The sequence below is a fragment of the Perissodus microlepis genome, chromosome 22 (genome assembly GCF_051167445.1).
Source record: "Perissodus microlepis isolate ML-2025 ecotype Zambia chromosome 22, ASM5116744v1, whole genome shotgun sequence".
NCBI classification, from domain to species: domain Eukaryota; kingdom Metazoa; phylum Chordata; class Actinopteri; order Cichliformes; family Cichlidae; genus Perissodus; species Perissodus microlepis.
In genome coordinates, this window is record NC_140481.1 from 16,115,536 (window position 1) to 16,133,545 (window position 18,010).

General features: G+C 43.3%; 1 protein-coding gene across 1 annotated transcript in view; it reads right to left on the reverse strand.

Annotated features, from left to right (window-relative positions):
* Nucleotides 1–7,174: 7,174 nt before the first annotated feature.
* Nucleotides 7,175–18,010, reverse strand: part of sdc3 (syndecan 3) — a 41,265-nt gene continuing 30,429 nt past the window's right edge. The window contains exons 2-5 of the mRNA XM_084918871.1: nt 17,882–17,975; nt 14,186–14,943; nt 13,117–13,303; nt 7,175–10,361 (exon numbers count right to left, since the gene is read on the reverse strand). Of these exons, the coding sequence (XP_084774997.1) occupies nt 10,195–10,361; nt 13,117–13,303; nt 14,186–14,943; nt 17,882–17,975 (1,206 nt within the window). The 3' untranslated portion in view covers nt 7,175–10,194. The remainder of the gene's footprint in view (nt 10,362–13,116; nt 13,304–14,185; nt 14,944–17,881; nt 17,976–18,010) is intronic.

Consider the following 18,010-nt stretch of genomic DNA (forward strand, 5'->3'; position numbering starts at 1 on the left):
TGAACTTAGTGAATAACCAATTTAGGCACTTTGTTACTAGCAGCCTGTCGCTAAAACAAATCGTTTGGTCCCATTTCTTTATTTTAATATATGAAAAATGTCAAAGATAACACAGTTTGACAGGCATAACATTCTGTTTCTGCATCATCAAGATGATCCCGAAGAGCTGCTCATGGAAAACCTGGCATATGTCAGCATCGCGTGCAGCGTATACTTAAAGAAATTTAAGGAAACTGGAAAAGTGGAGGACAAAAGAAGAAGTGACATACCTAAAGCAACTATACAAAAAATGAACAGTATCTGAAAGTCAAGTTCTCAAGAAATCAGAAATAATCCAGCAAACAGCTGAAACAGGACCCGAGAGATACATCTGGGCTTTCAGTTGATCCATCTACTGTTTATTGAAGTTTCATCAAAAATGGTCTCAGTGGAAGGGAAAGCCACTTATCCTTCCACCTATTCAATTCAGGTTCACAGGGGGCCTGGAGCATATCACGGCTGCCACAGAATAATAGGCAGACTACTACACACTGGCAGAAAACCATTCACATTCACACTTAATGCCAGTTTAGAATCACCAGTTAACCTAACCCCACTAACTGCGTGTCTTTGGACTGTGGGATGAAGCCAGAATACCTGTAGAGAACATGCAAGCTCCACACAGAAATGCTCCGGCCAGGTTCGATTTGGATTTGAACCCAGGACCTTCTTGCTGGGGCAACAGCGCTAACCAGCCCCGTTGTGCTACTCTAACGATGAATGATGAATCAGGCGAGTAGTGTTGGAGCTCTTTTCAAAATTAATGTAATTATGAACACAGAAAAGTGCTGTCAGATTTTGATCCACCGTGCAATACCATCTGGAAAGCATCTGAATGGCAGCAGCTTCATTTTTCAGCGTGACAACGATGCCAAACACACTGTCAATGCTGTAAAACCAAACCTGGATAGAAAAACACACAATGCAACGCTATCAGGAGTTCAGATTGTGTTGAAGAATGGTAGCGGTCTGAACAAATACCGACTTTCAAGCTCATTAGTGTTGTACAAACTCTGTTTTTCCCTTATATACTGTATTGCATCTAAATAAATCACTGCACCTTAAGCAGCTTGAGGTTACTGCACAGCTAACAGCTGTACAATGTTTTTCTTTTTTATGAACCTAATTCCTCAGATCACAAACTATGCCTTTATTGTTGGTTTCTAACTTGCTCCTATGTGTTTAAATGATTTTTTTTTATATTTAAAACAAAACTGTTTGTTGGAAAAAATGAATAAGAACATTTAAAATGACCCTCAATATGAAATAGGTAATTATTATTATATGTATAGTATGTTGATAAAAGTGGATTCTGGGTTTACTTGAAGCATTTTTGCTGTAGTAGGTGAGATGGGACGTCTAAAACAAAATCATTCTGTTAAGCATGTAGCTTATTTAAACTAGATCATAAAGACAAAATGAATGTTTTAATATAATCACCAAGGCGCTGTAGTTTAGATGCAGATTTGTTACACCTCTTAACATACTAAACTCTAAATGCAGGAAAACTAAAGCTGTGGCTTTGCGGGGGAACTATATGTAGTTTTTAGTTTGAGATCCCGTGAAATAAAGACACGTGTCGCTGCTACACATTGTCAGCATTTGCAAATGTATCTGAAAGATGTTTTATTTTCTTTCAGCCTAAATTAATAATCATATAATCCGCTACGCTGGGACTCCTCATGGTTAACCCAACCCTACAGACTGTCAGCTGAGGATAAACAGCGCTGATCCCTTGAGCTTCTTATTCCACAAAGGTCTAAAAAAAATAAGCCGTTGTAAAATCAGACACAAACGCACCACAGCCTGCTATCTGTATTTTTGTAGTATGTAAAATTACAGCTGAAAATAACCAGGTTAAAACTGGGTAGTAAATCAGGTTGTCTCTGCCACGGTTGTTCCTCTGTTACCCAGCAGATGGGGTACTGGTTGGACCCCAGGTCTGCTTCATTCTACCCCAACTCTACTGTGCAGCTTTGGCTCGGCTGTTCCACCCCTCCCACAGGAGGCTCACACACAAGGAGCACTCAGCCTCTGTGCGGAGGCATATTTCCTCATCAGCAGCCCGCTCTCCAAGGCCAGGACAGCTTGTTAGCTTTGCTGGATGATGGCCAGCTGCAAACCCACTACTCGGGTGACCTTGGTCTCATCTGGTCTCATGCTTGAAGAGCAGGAATAATCTCCTTTCCTGTGTGTGTGTTTGTACTCACAAATCCCCACAGACAGTTTATCTAACTTTCAGTGAGGAGGGAAGGGGGGGGAAAAAGATATTTTTATGTGTTGACTTAAGAAAAATAACATCTGTGTCTGTTTCTCCCTCGAGGGCCCACAGAGTTAAACAAGTGTAAATGAGGTGCTAAGAAGCTGTGATCACGCAAATACAAATACAGCATCTCTCTTAGATGAAGCACAGAAGAGAGGAGAGCTGCCTCTAGTGTCAGCGGGTCGAACAGAATGGCACGCAGGCCGAGCTAATGCTGGCTGGTGTGTGAGAACATGGAGGCAGACTTTGTGTCTGCACGCAAGCGCCTTTAAATGCATGTTACTGAAATGTATTCATCTCCTGTTTCAAGTGCTTCGCTGCTGAGTCATGAGTGGACCCAAGAATAAAGCCTGGACCTCAAGTTTGAACAATCTTCCGCCGCCAAGGGAGCTGAGTCACATTTAAGACTGAGATATTAAAGGAAAAGTTCACCCACATTACAACACTGCATGTGATCACAATAAACTCATTTAAGCTTCCCGGTTTGAGGGGATTATTTGGGATTTTTGTGCATCTCCTGCAGCAAAACGGATACAAATGGAACTTCATGTGCCCTGCCCACAATGTAGAAAAGAATTACATCTAAATAATTCAACGGTAGCCTGTCTTTCGAGCAACATTGTCTTGGTGGGTAATCCACAGACTACAGTGACAGTGTTCACTGTAACCAGAAGAAAAGGCAGTTTATAACCACTGTGAGCGCTACAAGCTGCAGACTGCATTAAGATGGAAGTGAAGGGTTGAGAAATCTATAAACCTGGACAAAAAGAAAGGAAAAAAAAAAAGGTCTGCATAGCAACATCAGGTTTTTGTAGTCTGAGTGAAGTCCTGTTTATCCTTGAAGAAATTTTACAAACTGCAGCTTTGATTAGGAGGAGGAGAGGGCACTAATAATGAGGTCAAAACACTTAAACATTACTCCGGTAGAATCAAAATTAGCTGCGCCGAACAGTTAAAGTTTATAATTACATCTTCTGAAAGACTTTTCCAAGTAGCAGGTACATTTGATGGCACCCCTTCATCCAGCCTGTCCTAGCCTACAATGAGCGAGAGGCGGGCACGCCCATCAACAAACCTGCGGCCACTTTTACAGGTGGTGAAAGAAAACTGGACGAACGGAGGGAAGCCACACAGTCACAAACTGCCCCAAAGTGTCACAAACGCCTCACTGGAAGAGCCGATTCAACCCTGAACCTTTTTACTGTGATGTGCATTTAAAATACTTCATTAACTGAAAGCAGACTTGCTGATTGTGGAATGTGCAGAGTGTTTGCTTATGAGGGAAGATGCATTATTACATATAAAACCAAGGCTGGATTACCTTGACCCCGAGGGACTCGGAAATTCCCTGGTTCATTGAATGTTAATTAGTTTTGGTGATTTGATTAATGGTGCGTTTGTTAGCAAATTAGCACAGCTAAAGTACAATACCTAAGAAAGTGGGGGGTGGTATTGTTTTGTGAGTGTTTCGGGCCTTTTAAGCAGGGAAGTATGCGTCAAACTAATATCTGGGGGGTAGGTAATAATTTGCAGAATATATGACGGTGATGGTGTCTGGTGAAATAATGAGACAGTGCTGTGTGCTTTGGTATGTATGTATTAAAGAAATATTGGTTTCTTGCAATACAGTCAAGAAGTTTGGTCTAAAGATAAGAAAGTTCACCTACATGCACCTTTAAAACTAACAAACCTGACCAAGAAGAGTACCCCTGAAACTACAGCTGGTTGTTTTTACACTCTGTAATTTGTATGTTTAATACATATACACAGTGTAATAGTTTGTGAACTTTACAGGTGCTGGTGTGCAAACATTAAGGCTAGCTGTTTCACCATTTCCAGTCACATGTTAAGCTAAGCAGTGGCCTATAGTTTCCTATTTACTGTATGAGAGCGTTCTCAATCTTCTCCGCTAACTGACGTGGTTTCTTCCTAATCTTAAATTGACCCTCATGCATATTTTAATAAGATCTGAAGGCAGGGGGTCAAGGACGTAAACAACATGAAAGCACAAATCCATCCTGCCTTGTATCAGGGGTTCAGGTTGTTGGTGGTGTAATGGGGTGGGGGATATTTTCTTGGAACATTTTGGACCTCTTCAGTACTAAATGAGCATTGGATAACCTATAACCTACATTTATCTACAGTAAAGAGCAACAATACAGCAACACCATGTTCTTTATAACTTTATAACCATGGTGTTCCATCTGCTTCCAGCAGGATAACACACCATGTCACAAATCTTAGATTATTGTGTGAATGCCTCACAGGCATTCACACTATTGAGATCCTGTTTCTCTTTATTCTTTATCCTTTATTAGGGATGGGTACCGGTATCCGGTGCCATGATGGCACCGGTTCTGTCATAAACGGTAGTAACCAGACCGAAAAGCAGCGCACATTTCGGTGCTTTATTTCGGTGCTTTTTTTTTTTTCCTGAGCTGTGATACACTTTAGATTCTAGCCAATCATTTTACGTTTCCGAGGATAGTAGGCGGGTCCAGGTACGTACTTTCTCTTAGAGCAGAGCTACAGATTAAAAATGCCCAAGGCGAAGCGGTCAAAAGTCTGGCTGTACTTCACAGCAAAATATGCAAACTCAGCAGCCTGCAACAAGTGCTTTAAGCTGATACTGTGATACTGTGCAAAGGAGGTAACACCTCAAATCCGATGAAACACCTGGCGACGTATAGCGTTTTTTTTTAAAAGCCGAGAAATGCGCCGTATTTGATAGCTTGCTGCGAGACCTCACACCGTGCACATCTACTGCGGGTGTGGTGCCTGTTATCGGACCCGGAGTTAGCAACATCCCCCAAAAACCGGAAGAGTAGAGTCCTGGCCCCTAGCCCTGTCAGTGTAGCAGAAATGATGAGGATGATGATGGCAGCAGCAGCCTCTGCGTGAGTAGCTTAATGTTGTTCGTGTGTAATTTACGTTGAGTAGGCTAACCACGTTATTACATTAATGCATGTAAGGTGAACTAGCAAACATCATCATAGTTACATGCAGCTGTCTTCTTGTTTGATGGCAGATACTCCCTTCACCCTGGCCAAAAAGGCTAAAATGACCAAAGAAAAAGTGGAAAACAGTTAAACATGAGAGGTTTTTGGACAAAGTTTGTGTTTTTTCCATTGTTTAAGCACTGCTTCCAGCCAAGAGTGATACCATATATGCCCCATAGCTGCAGAAAAGGCTAACATTGTTATCTTTTTACAAAAAAACAGCTGAACATGAGAGGTTTCTGGACCAATTTTGTGTTCTCCATTCTTTAAGCACCGGTTTGAGCACCGTTTAAGCACCGGCACCGTTTCAAAAGTACCAGTTTGGCACCGGTATCGGATAAAACCTAAACGATACCCATCCCTATCCTTTATTATTCTAGTTGCTCCGTTTCTTTGCCGCTTAACTACTCCCTCAGTTTTCAGCTGATTTTCACCGTTCAAACTTTAAACTGTTCTGCTATTTCTGCTTTCGACTGCTATATCTTTTGATGATGATAACTTTTATACTTTTTGAGCTTTTTATGCCATTTTTTGGCCCATTTTGCTGCCAGAGACCACATTATCAGTGTAATCACTAGTTTTGCTTGCTGGGCTGAGCCACGTTTTAGCTCAGTGAAATGAGCAGCCGTTCTCAGACTGCGAGGCCCAGGTTCAAATCCCGCTTATGGCAACATTTTCTTCAGTTAACACTTCAACTGTTTTAACTCTTTTCAGCACAAATTCCAGCTTCTTCAGCTGTTTTCAACACAAACTTCAGCTTCTATACCTCTTTTCAGCAGAAATCCTGCTGATTCACCTCTTTTCAGCACAAAGTTCTGCTTCTTAACCTCTTTTCAGCAAAAAATTCTGCTAATTCACTGCTTTTCAGTACAATTTTTAGCTTTTTCACCTCTTTTCAGCACAATTTTCAGGTTCCTTATCTGTTTTTGCTGAACCTTCAGCATTTCAGCTCTTTTCAGCAGCATTTAGCTTCTTCTGCACATTGAAGATTTTTTCTCTCATCATATCTTTGTTCAAGTCCAGAGCTAGTTTGGTTCAATGGGAAGAGCGGCCGCTGTAAGATCTAGTAGCACAGGTTCGAATCCTACATGTAACATTTGCTGCACATCTTCCCTGCTTGCATGTACTCTGCTTTCTTGACACTGCTTAGTGTACCCTTTCAAATACAGCCATTTTCAGCAAATACTTCTGCTTTTACACCTCTTTTCAGCAGATTATTCTGCTTTTTCAGTTGTTTTCAGCAGATTCCATTACGAGGCATTCACACTGCATTTTCGCAGGAAATGCAACTTTTTCTAGTCTCAAACTGGTTTCTTGAACACGACTGTAATCAAACGACCTCCATAGTCACCAAATCTCAATGCAGAGAGCACCTTTGGGTAGTGGTGGAACAGGACACATCATGGATGTGCTGTGTGATGCTATTTTGTCAGTATGAGCTGATGACTTTGTAGAATATATGTCACAAAGACTTCAAGCATCTTTGAAGGCAGAAGGAGGTCCAACCTGGTACTAGCAAGATGGACCTCATGAATCAATCAGTGATACATGTGTATCATGTGTTGTTGCCATAGTTTTGTCCCATCTGCATTTTTTATTATTACAGCATAGTTTTATCCATTTATAGCAGGTTATTTTTGTGTCTCTTGACTATGGGTCATTGACCTTAATTAAACCTCAGGTTGAGAACCACTGCTGTTGTGAGATTATAGATCATTAGCCACCAAAAAGACAGCAAAGGAATAATTGCACAATTTTAATGTCACACAGTTATGTAGTTCCTTTGTTTGTGTCATTAGTCACAAATTCTTGAGAGGAAAAGAGAGTTTTTTTTAAATCTATTTCAGTTTAAAAGAAGACAGGAGAGGACAGATTTACCCAATCAGGTTTTTTATTTGGAACAGAGTGGCAGATTAGTGACAGGGCGGTGGCGTGGAGGATCCGCCTCCTTTCGCTCACTCAGCCAATGACAGAAACTCAGCCTTAAAAAATGCAAATGTATAAAAACAGGAATGGGAACAGCAAACATAGAGTAGTGTAGCCTCCACTGGGCTTCACACACACAAACACACACTCACACGCACACACTCTCAAACATGCACACTAACACTCACACACACACACACATACAAATTTACCCTCTTTCTCTCAGACACGCACACACGTCTTATTTGGCTACGCAGGCTTAAATGGCTACAAACGCACACGTTTACACTTTGACAGTCACTTTTAGAAAAGACAGTAAGTGTTTATATCATTCCTGCCTGTGAGAAAGTGGCGTGTTGTCTGTCCATCTGTCCTGCGGCAGACAGACAGGTAGACAAGTCAGACAGACAGTGAAAAGACACGGCCAGTGTGTGTGATAGCCACTGTGAGGGACGAGCCGCCCCACATTCAGCAGTGAACAGACTAAACACACCCTCACGCACGCAGAAACACACGCACACACACACACTCGCGTCGACAGGCTAGTCAGTGTACACAAGAGTCTGCTGTGAAATATCAAGGTGAAGCACTCATGCATACGCAAACACACAGGTAGCAGGTTTAGATGAGGTGCAGACACAGGCGCGCACAGGTATTCTTGGACTGGCGACGGGAAGGAGGGAGGGAGGGAGGGAGGGATGGAAGGAGGGGGCCCAGGTAACTACACACACAGGAGTGGAAGAGTTGTGTTACCTGCATGTGGAAGAGCGTGAGAACTGCTGGAGTAGGTAAACAAACACTCGACCACAGTACATTCCAGCTTTAACTCGCCCCTCTCTTCTTTTAAAGACGCACGCTTGGACAGAAAAAAATGCACACACACACTCACACAGACACACACAGACAGAGCCATCCGCACACACCCAGACGAGTATAGTTTTGACTCCCATGCATTTTTGTTCTACAGTACTGAGTATAATAGAAGCTACTAGCCCAGTCGCACTGGTGTGTTTATTGTTACAATCTTTTAGATAGAAGCACAGCCCGCCTGTCTCCTCACGTTGTCCCCTCCCCCAAAATGCTCCCACGGCAGGTTAACGTTGACCTCATACACACTAATTCATTTTCCTCTCATAACCAAAGCTCTAACGGCAAATGTTATGACTGAATTAGTGCACGTGGGAGCAACTTTTTTTAAAAAAAAAATTTCATTAAAGCCCCTCACACTTCCAAGAGGCCCCTCCCATCCCCAAACAGAGAGACAATGATGGAAGAAAGAAAAAAAAAATCATAAGGTGAGGCATGCAAAAGGGTGTGTGCGTTTATGGCTGTGTGTGTATGTGTGTGTGTGAGAGGGGTGGGGTGGAGGGCGTTTATCGGATGATGGCCGGACGTGGAGTTGTGCTTTTACACAAACAGACCAAACTCTAAACCAACCGGCAACTGATCGATAACTAACCAATAACATTGAAACCACCTGATCTTGCTGGAAATCACAAGTGATGACTATCACTATGACGACGATGATGATGGCGATGGCGACGACGGCGACGAGGGGTTCGATGTGCGCTCGTGCGATATGATTTACAGTCTACTTAACGTCGGCGCGGTGTGTTTCAGTGCGCTGCGAGTTTTATTTCAGCTGTTGTGTGTTTGGTGTGTGTGTGTGTGTGTGTGTGTGCGTGTGCGTGCGTACGTGACAAGAGCACAGCTCATCTAAAGGGATGACGTGATGTGATGGATAAAAACTCTTCATGGTCATGCAGATGGTTAGTGACGCCAGAAAGGATACGCTGATATTTACATATAAACTTTTTTCTTTTTTTAAACTGCTAAATACACATCCTCCTGTTTATTATTATTATTACGGCATTATTATCATCATCATCATCATTATTATTATTGTTCACCATCCAGCCCAAGAACATTGATATATTATTGATTATTATTACTATCCATAACTAGTCTTTATACAGCTTAGAGGAGCAGAGGGAGGGGGGCCTGCCGGTGTCTCCACAGCGGCTCCTTGACGTTGTGAAACACGCCGAGCGCTGAGCACCGTTTTCTGGTTGGCCGAGCACAGAGCGAGAGGTCAGCGCCACCTTCGAGCAGATACGAGTGCGTGTGTGAGCGCGTATGTGTGTGTTAGCGTGTGTTTATGCGTGGCTTTGTGGACGTGCGTTTGTGTGTCTTTGAGCACCAGATTGACGGAAGGCACACAAAAGAGACCTTTCCTCTCACCTTTGACCCCGGGCTCTGTGCGGCCAACCAGACGCTCTGTATGGTTTGTTTTGCTTTTTTTTTTTTTTTTTTTTTTTTCAAGTGTATGTGTAGAGTGGGGGTGGTGGTGGTGAGGGGCAGAGTAGAGCCCGATCTAATAGTTAGTCTGTCCATAGGCTCACTCCACCCGTCTCCACCCCTCTCCTCTCCCCTTTCAGGCCTTTTTTTCAGATTTGCTCCGTTAAAAACAGAAGAGGATCTCTCTCTCTCTCTCTCTCTCTCTTTTTTGTGTGTGTGTGTGTGCTGGAAAACACAGGTTGCAAGAGCATGTGTTTTGTTTTGTTTGTTTTCTTACAAAATAATCATATCATTACATACAGAACAAGAGAATCTGTAGAATATTAATAACAACATTTACTTTAAAAACATCTCGCGTGTACGTGTTATTTTTTTTCTGAATATATTTGGATTTTTTTTTCCTTTTTTTTTGTCCTCTTTTTTTTCTCGTTTTCTTTGAAAAGAAGGTTCCAAGTCCGCAGAGAGAAAGGCGCTCTCAAGTATGGAGACGAGAGGAGAGAGGGATGAGGAGACCCGAGCAGATAAGGAGGGTGGGGGGAGAAGAAGAGGAGTAGGAAGGATGGAGGAGGAGGAGAAGGAAGGGCAGGACTTATAGAGTATCTTTCGCTCTTCTCTTGCTCGCTCTTTCTCCCTTCCCGGTGTGCGGCGTGTCTCTCTGGCGTGTCAGTGTTATGCATAAAACTCCTCCTGCTTGTCCGGTTTCTGGTAGGTGACGGTGGCCTGTTTGGGTTCCTCCAGCGTGTAGCTGCCCTCGTCCTTCTTCTTCATCCTGTACACCAGCAGCATCACCAGGAAGGCAGCGAACAGGGCGCCCACCACGCCTCCCACTATCACCGCTGCAGCGAGATGGAAACAAGAGTTAGTCGTGTCAAATTTGCAGCAGATTAGATGCTACAAACACTCAAACACACGCAGAGACAAACACTAAAATGCCATTAGAGCCGCTGGCACGTCTGCGGCCGACTATGAAACAACACGGAGCTGCTTTAGAAACACTTCTAGCAAATCTACCACAGCATCACTACCACCTTCCTGCTAAGTGAAGACGGATGAGCCCGAATGTGCCAAAATACATTCTGTGCTGCCAACCGCTTTGTGTTAAAACTGCAGCCCTGCAGTGCCACATAGCAGTTTAACCCTGTGGGGGCTGCCGCGGCCAATCAGCAGCAGCTGCTTTGTTTCCCACCGTCCTTTGCTTCCTCTGCTTATCTTGTCGAAATGGTTAAAAACGCCCTCATTACAGTGACTGGCATCCACGCCAAAAGCGGGAAACAAGCGCTTTGTTTCCATTCTTTGCGTCGGGAGAGTTTACTTTGTTTATCTCTGTTTCTGCTGAAGGGATTTAATTAATGCAGTTTTTCCACCGCGTACTTTCACCGCAAAAGGTATTCCCCTCGTCTGCCTCGTCGCACCGTTTTACGTAATTAAATCTTCTATAAGATTTCAGTCGGTTTTATCTTCTTTTGCCCAATCATGCAGTGCGTAACTACAGTCTGTGCGTTTCACCGTGTCTCTTTATCTCACCGTCTTTGATTTTGTTTATACTCAGACTTAAGGAATGTTCACTGCACCATTTCAAGTTGCTGTCAAGATAGCACATAATGAACCACTTGTCTGCGAATTCATAATATCAAGTCATCATTAAGACGAATGACTAAATCAAGGATTTTAGTCATGCTGGTGGGGCTGGGCCATGGATGGCATTGTCATTCAGCCCATCTGTCCACCGCTTTTATCCAGAATTAAATTGGACAGAATGGCCTGAAATTTGGCAAGGATACTGATGTTCCCTTCGGGATGAATTGTATCAACTTTACTGAGCTCGCTGCATTTCTGAAAGCAAAGAAATTATAATTTTATTCCAAAAAATTTTGTTTGAGTTTAGTTCTGAATAACAAGTGGTACCCAGCCGATGTGCAAGACAGCAATAATATATTTAGCATGTTCGCAGTAAAGAGGACCTATTATGTTCTTATCCTTCTCCTTTTCTCTTCCATATACAGTCATGCAAAAAATAATGCTTTCATACCACTCGAAGCTTTCCTGTGAAAAGCTAAAAATACCTCATGATTCAGTAGATTGTAGATTCACCTTTAGCAGGAATGAGTGGAAGTAATTGTTTCCTGTATGATTGTATCAGTCTCTCACATCACTGTGGAGGAATTTTGGTCCACTCTACTTTACAGTGTTGTGTTAGTGCATTGAGGTTTGCAGGCATTCGTTTATGCCTGTCATTTTCATGCCGGCCATTGAAGCACCTTGATTATTTTCTTTTTGAGCCATTCTGTTGTAGGCTTGCTTTGTGCTTGGGTTCGTTGTCCCGTTAAATTAAACTTTAGCTGTTAGACAAATGTTCTCACATTTGATTCTAGAAGAATTTGTCATACAGACAAATTCATGCTTTCCAGAGGTCTTGTGTAACCTTTCCAAACAAGCCATACTTTTTCAGTCTTTATTTAATTGTACTGTGATGAACTTTAACATTTAACACACTAACTGAAGCATGTAGAGTCTGAGATGTAGCTCGTAGGTTGTTTTTTTGTTTTTTTTGCAGTTTCTCTGAGCATTGCACGGCAGTATGCTTGCATACCTGAATGCTCCAGATCAGGAAAATGCCCAAACTTATGCTCTCATTTGCTGATGATCAATTTATGCATTATGCATTTGATTACGAGCAGCTGGCTGCTATTGACCTTCTTAACTCTTATTAAAGCAGTGAGAGTGTTCTTAGTTTTTCACATGACTGTATATGTTGTTAGAATAGTGGATGCTCGTATTACTTATAGCCAAAGTTTAATAACAATAAAGTCAGTGTGCGTACCGATAATCAATTTGAGTGAAAAGCTCAGACTTCAGCCAGGCTTTTTGTACTGCTGTCTCTTTATAACATCAAACCAAACCAAACCTGTGTTTGCAGCCAATCAGAAGAAAGCTGGCTTAAAGGGAGAGGAAGCTAAAACACCCTTTTTTTCAGATTTTGGTGCTAAAAGGGCTCTGTCAATGAAAAGCTGCACTACACTAATACACGTCTACTGTCTAGTCTAAAATATGTTGCCTCCTGCTCTTTACCGATGAACAGGAAATCAGCGAAAACCACAGCCAGAAGTCCACCAATCAGAACGGCTGAAGGAGAAACAGAGAGCCAGTCAGGTCAGGCAAATTGGCTGCTCCTTTCTTTTCAACAACAGCTCTTTGGGATGAGGAATAAGGGGCACTTGAAAAGGAACTGGATTTAGCCAAAGGGGAAAAGGATGAGAAAAAATAGGGGGGGAAAGGAGGGGTTGGATAACCCGAGAAGAGGATCTCTTGTTCTCAATGGGTCAAACGGGGCTAAGCAGGACATTCTCTTATGGTGATGAATCTGCACTACGTGAATGCGAGGTGATGCCAGATTGTCAGAGCAGCTTCCTGAAAGCAGGGAAAGAACACAGGAGGCAACTGGGAAATGTGTTCTGCCAGTCTAAGGGGTGATTAGACGCACAGGACCAGGAAGACATGCTCAGAGACAGACAGGTGGATGAAAAGGGCTAGAATTCAGACACGACACACATGGAAGCCATTTGCATGATCTTTAGTGATGGATAATCTTACCTATCAAGACCTCTTTTCTCTCCAGGATGTTCTTCTGCGGTAGCTGGGCCGCGGAGCTGCCTCCGTCCACAGAGTTGCCGATAAGATCAGGTCCACCCGCCATTTCGCTGCCAAGATTATTGCGGCGTCCATCCATGATTTCATAATCTCCACTTGGTCCTGCAGCACCCACTTCGTTGGTACCCTCCTGAGATGGGGAACGGAAAGTGAGACCAATGAGGAAACTTACATTTGATGTAATCCCATTTCCTCCACAGAGCCGCTGCACTGAAACGCATCCAAACCAACACAGAACTTTCCATGGCACATGTTCGCCTTTAAAACAATGAGCCTCTGTATATTAGGATGGGAGAGAGCTGCAGATTGTCCAACCCATCCAGTATACGCACAAAATCTGGCAGCTTAATTATATGTGGAAAACCAGAAAAATCTAAATGGATCGTGGTTTAATGCAGAGTTTCTTTGATTAACCAAAAGCACATGTGTCAGAGAAATGCCTCTGGTCTCGAATAATGAAGAGGCAGAAGAAGAGCCGTTACGGTTTACTGGACCATAAACTGTATTTAAAAGATGGAAGAGCAGTAACCGCATGATGCCACATAATGTTTTGAGTTGAGCATTTTGGTCTTTACCATCTTGATTTTAGGAAACTGAATGTGACAGTCTGAATGAGGGAGATGACACCTCTTCCTTTCTGACTCTAAAACTGAACCATATTTTAGAAAATTGGAATCATATTACATTTAACAAGATGTTCAACCAGCAATTGAGGCGATAAACTCATCAGTAAAGTGTTTATTGAGCTCACAGATCACGTAAGCATCTCACTGATGTTGTTGATGCTGTTCTTGTTTTTTGAGTCTGAGATGACACTAAGACTACTGTTTGTTAGATTTGGCAGCTTGAGCCCAGAAGTGATCGGCCTAACGTTGCATAAAGAGTGGAAACAGCAGGAACCAGCGAGGGTAACTCTATACAGGTTTAAATAAATATCACGAGTCCCAAAGTTCACAAATGAACATTTTTCATCTCGTTTGCCTAATACTGCCTGACATGAGCTGAGTCCTACCTGTGTTGTTGTGGGCTGCTGTGGGCGGGTCGTTCTCTCTGTTGGCACCGCCTGAGTCGTTCTCATCATGGGAACCCTGGGCCTGAAGGGGGTCCTGGTCTTGACAGTGGTAGCAGTGGTTGTTGCAGCTGTGGTGGGATCAGGGGTTGACTCTGGTGTGATGGACATGTCTTCTTCTGTAGTGGTTTCGTCAGTGAATCCTGGGTAAAGCAAGCTGGGCTCTGGCGAAAGGTAGATGTCTTCCTCTTCTTCTGTGGCGCTCAGGTCATCTGAACCAGCAGAGGGCGCTGCACTTTCAGCAGGACTGGCTGCAGGATTGGTGGTGACCATAGGAACGGCAGCAGGGGACCGGGGCACGGCAGTGGTCTTGGCGGCGGCCCGGATTCTCTCCAGCTCTCTCTCACGTTCCCTCTCTCTCTCCCGCTCCCTCTCTCGCTCTCTCTCCCTCTCTCTCTCCCTCTCCTTCTCTCGCTCCATCTCTCGGACACGCTCCCTTTCCCTCTCCCTTTCTCTCTCCCTCTCCTTTTCCAGCTCCAGCTCCCTCTCCCTCTCCAGGTCCCTATCCAAGAACACGCCGCTCTCTCCCTCAGCCTCAGTGAGAAGAGGGGTGGTCGTCGGGTCCTCTGGGTTGGGGCTAGGCTCTGCTGCAGGCGGTGCAGAGGGAGCAAGGTCGGTTGCTTGGGTGGTGGAGAGAAGTAGGGGTTCCTCTGTGGTGAACGTGACAGCTACTGATGTTGGCCTCATACCGATCTCAGGAACTGAAGAGGAGAGAATTAGAACAAAAAATGAAATAAGACAAGAAGAAGAGTCAAATTTGACACAGTCACTCCATCACAAGCCACCACCCGCCCACCCACACACACACAGATAACAGTAGATCAGAAACTGAGACTATTGCTGGCTCATTCACTTCACACTCAGTAGTTTACTCTCTAGTGACACTTCTGACACTTAATCTGATTAGTCTTACTCAGCCAGCAGATTGCATCGTCCCTAACAGGTGTCCCCGGTGTATATCCCTAATACCTAAAGTTCCCCTGATGGCTTACTTGATGGGCTGCAGTAGAAAATAAGAAGAGATGTGTAATGGAAGAAAGAGAGGAGCATACAAGGTCTGATACGGCTGTGCTGTTCTTCATGCAGCATCATTAATCCTGTCATGCCTAAGAATGGCGAAGCATGTCATCACATCTGAAAATCACTGAAAATCAATGCTTAAATGCTGTATGCCTCATCACTGCAGGATCCACTATGATCACAGAAGTTGCACCGAGCAGAATGATGTCTTTAACTGTGATATCTGAAGCTGCAGCCGCACAGGTTTAATGCTGCTAGAAGGCAAGAGGTGTCGGGGTCGATCCAAATATCCATAGTACCGATATCAAATATGCATCAGTACTGGACTGGATTGATACTTTGTTTCTATCGTCTAAGTTCAGTATGTAGCTCAAAGAGCTTTATGTTTAATAAACGATTTTCTTGGAAGAGAACGGAAGATAAACCGAAATGCTTTAGAGGCGGGCACAATTACACTCCTGATATCCAAAAAAGTTTTAAAATCACAGTGGTTTACTCATCATTAAAACCTGTTCAAAATTTGAAAATTGATGCTAATTCATCTCATAAATCATTCAACACCCTGTATTTAATTGGTATTGGATCGATACCAAGGTTTGCAGTATCTGCAGCAGTACCGAGGACCGTCACCAAAACAGACAGCGTTCACATTGTTGTATTTTTATAGCTTTTAATAAGAGAATGTGACAAAAGTTGCCTTCAGAGTTTTCTGAAAGGCGTCCTAGCAGGTGGGTAACATAGCAAAAAGGGCTTATTTAACCTAAACTATCATTTTGCCTAAATTAAACCAAACTGCAAGCGAAAACTGAAAATAAATAAATGAATAACCCAGCTAAGTCTGCACTGGTAACTCACATGGGAGATGAGCCCCAGTCTCCTGGAAGAATCACACACACTAATCAACCTACAGCCATCCCCATAATTTACAGTCAACAGCAACCGTGATCCTAGAGCAACATTTATTATGACGTTGCAGGAACAAGTCAACATGGTGACATCGTGTCTAAACTTGTAAGGCTTCCACATGAAGCTGGAACTAAGCTCCTCAACCAAAGGCTTTCCATAATGCAGCATGTTAATATGTTTTATTAAGATACACCTTCCCTGGTAAACTGCCCACCTTTCAGACTCCAAGGCCAACCATTTGAGGTTTGAGGAAACCCAAGCTTGGGCAACCATCGTGACATCATCCCCAGCTCTTAAGCAGCAATTAATTTGTCCTTAACTACACATGCAGCTATCTGCTTTATTCATCAATAATCCCTTCAGTAATTTTTAAACACTAAGGAAAGATTTTCTGCAGAACTACAAAAAGCATCGTTCAGCTTTTTTTTCACAGCCAGCTAGCAAACAAACTAACAAACTGGGATTTATGAGTAGAAGTGTCTCCGCCTCCATCTTTCCTTTAAATGTCAGCAACACAAAAGCACACACAGAGAGTGCTTAACTATGTTTGGTTGGTTTGTTTTTTTTTTTAAATCGCTTATAAAATAGTGAATGTAATGACGACTTGGCACCCCAATTAAATCGCCATTTTCTGCTCATTTAGCTGTCTGACAGCAGAAACTTAACAATGTGTACATGAGAACGACTGCTGCAAATTGTGAGTTCAGCTGTGTTAAAAACCTGGAGAAGAGAAGAGAAGAGAAGAGTGATTCATTTCTTTTTAAATCTCATAATGCTATTACTCCACCCCACCTTTCATTCTGTTATAGCAGTGAAGCTCTTTGGGTTGAAAGAGAAACAAATTGAATTTACAGGCACAAAAACACGAAGGCTGTAGTGGAGGTGGAGAGGATATCGAAATATGGACTCCAACAATGCAGCTTCTGTTAAACACATCAGACACCACAACAAGAAAAAAAAGAAAGAAAGAAACTGGATGGCTCTGAAGCAGCTGTGACACAAAATGAACATCTGCCTGTTAAAAACGAGCCCTTTCTTTGGGCTCTGTAGTGTGGTTTGAGCTTAAGCAATTTGCCAGGCTGCTGTTTCAGCCACAGGGGGTGCCTCTGCTACACTCTCCTGCTTTGAATTGTAATTTATTTTGAGCGTGCTCGCCACTAGCGCAGCGCCCGAACTGAGGGCAGCCCTCAATGAGTCATGCTTAATAAGGGGCGCCGCGCTCAAGCCTCGACAGCAAGATCAGAAAATCAACCTGAATTACAGCAATGTGATTTACATTAAGTAGGTAATTCCTACAGCCCGGCTCGAACATGGGCCGCACGCTCGCACATAGGTGCCCGCGACCGCTGGTGTGCGTGTGATCGTCTAATCTGCATGGACTGTAATCTGATTAGAGTAAATAAGATCTCGGGGAACTGAGCTTCAGTTACTTCTTGTTTGTAAGGGGTGTGTCTGAGGAATTTTCTTAATAAATCTGTTCCCGAACTTCTCAGTCGAGCCACACGGCATGTTTATGTGGTGTGACTTTGGGTGTGTGTGTGTGCGTGCATGGCCTTCACGCATGTGTGTCTGGTGAATAGAGGAGGGACTGTGGGGGTCTTCGGGGTCAGCAGATTGAAACCCAACAGCTGTTGAGTCTGAAAGAACCAGGGCATGAGTGTGTAACCTCACACACACACATAGATATATATATATATATATATATACACTTACAGCCAGAGCCAGAGCCCGAGTAGAGATCCTCATCGTCGTAAAACTCATCTCTCGCCGACCCTTCGTCATCGATAGGCAGCGACCACTTCTGTCCCTGTTAGACAGAGAGATTACAGATGACTGAGAAGT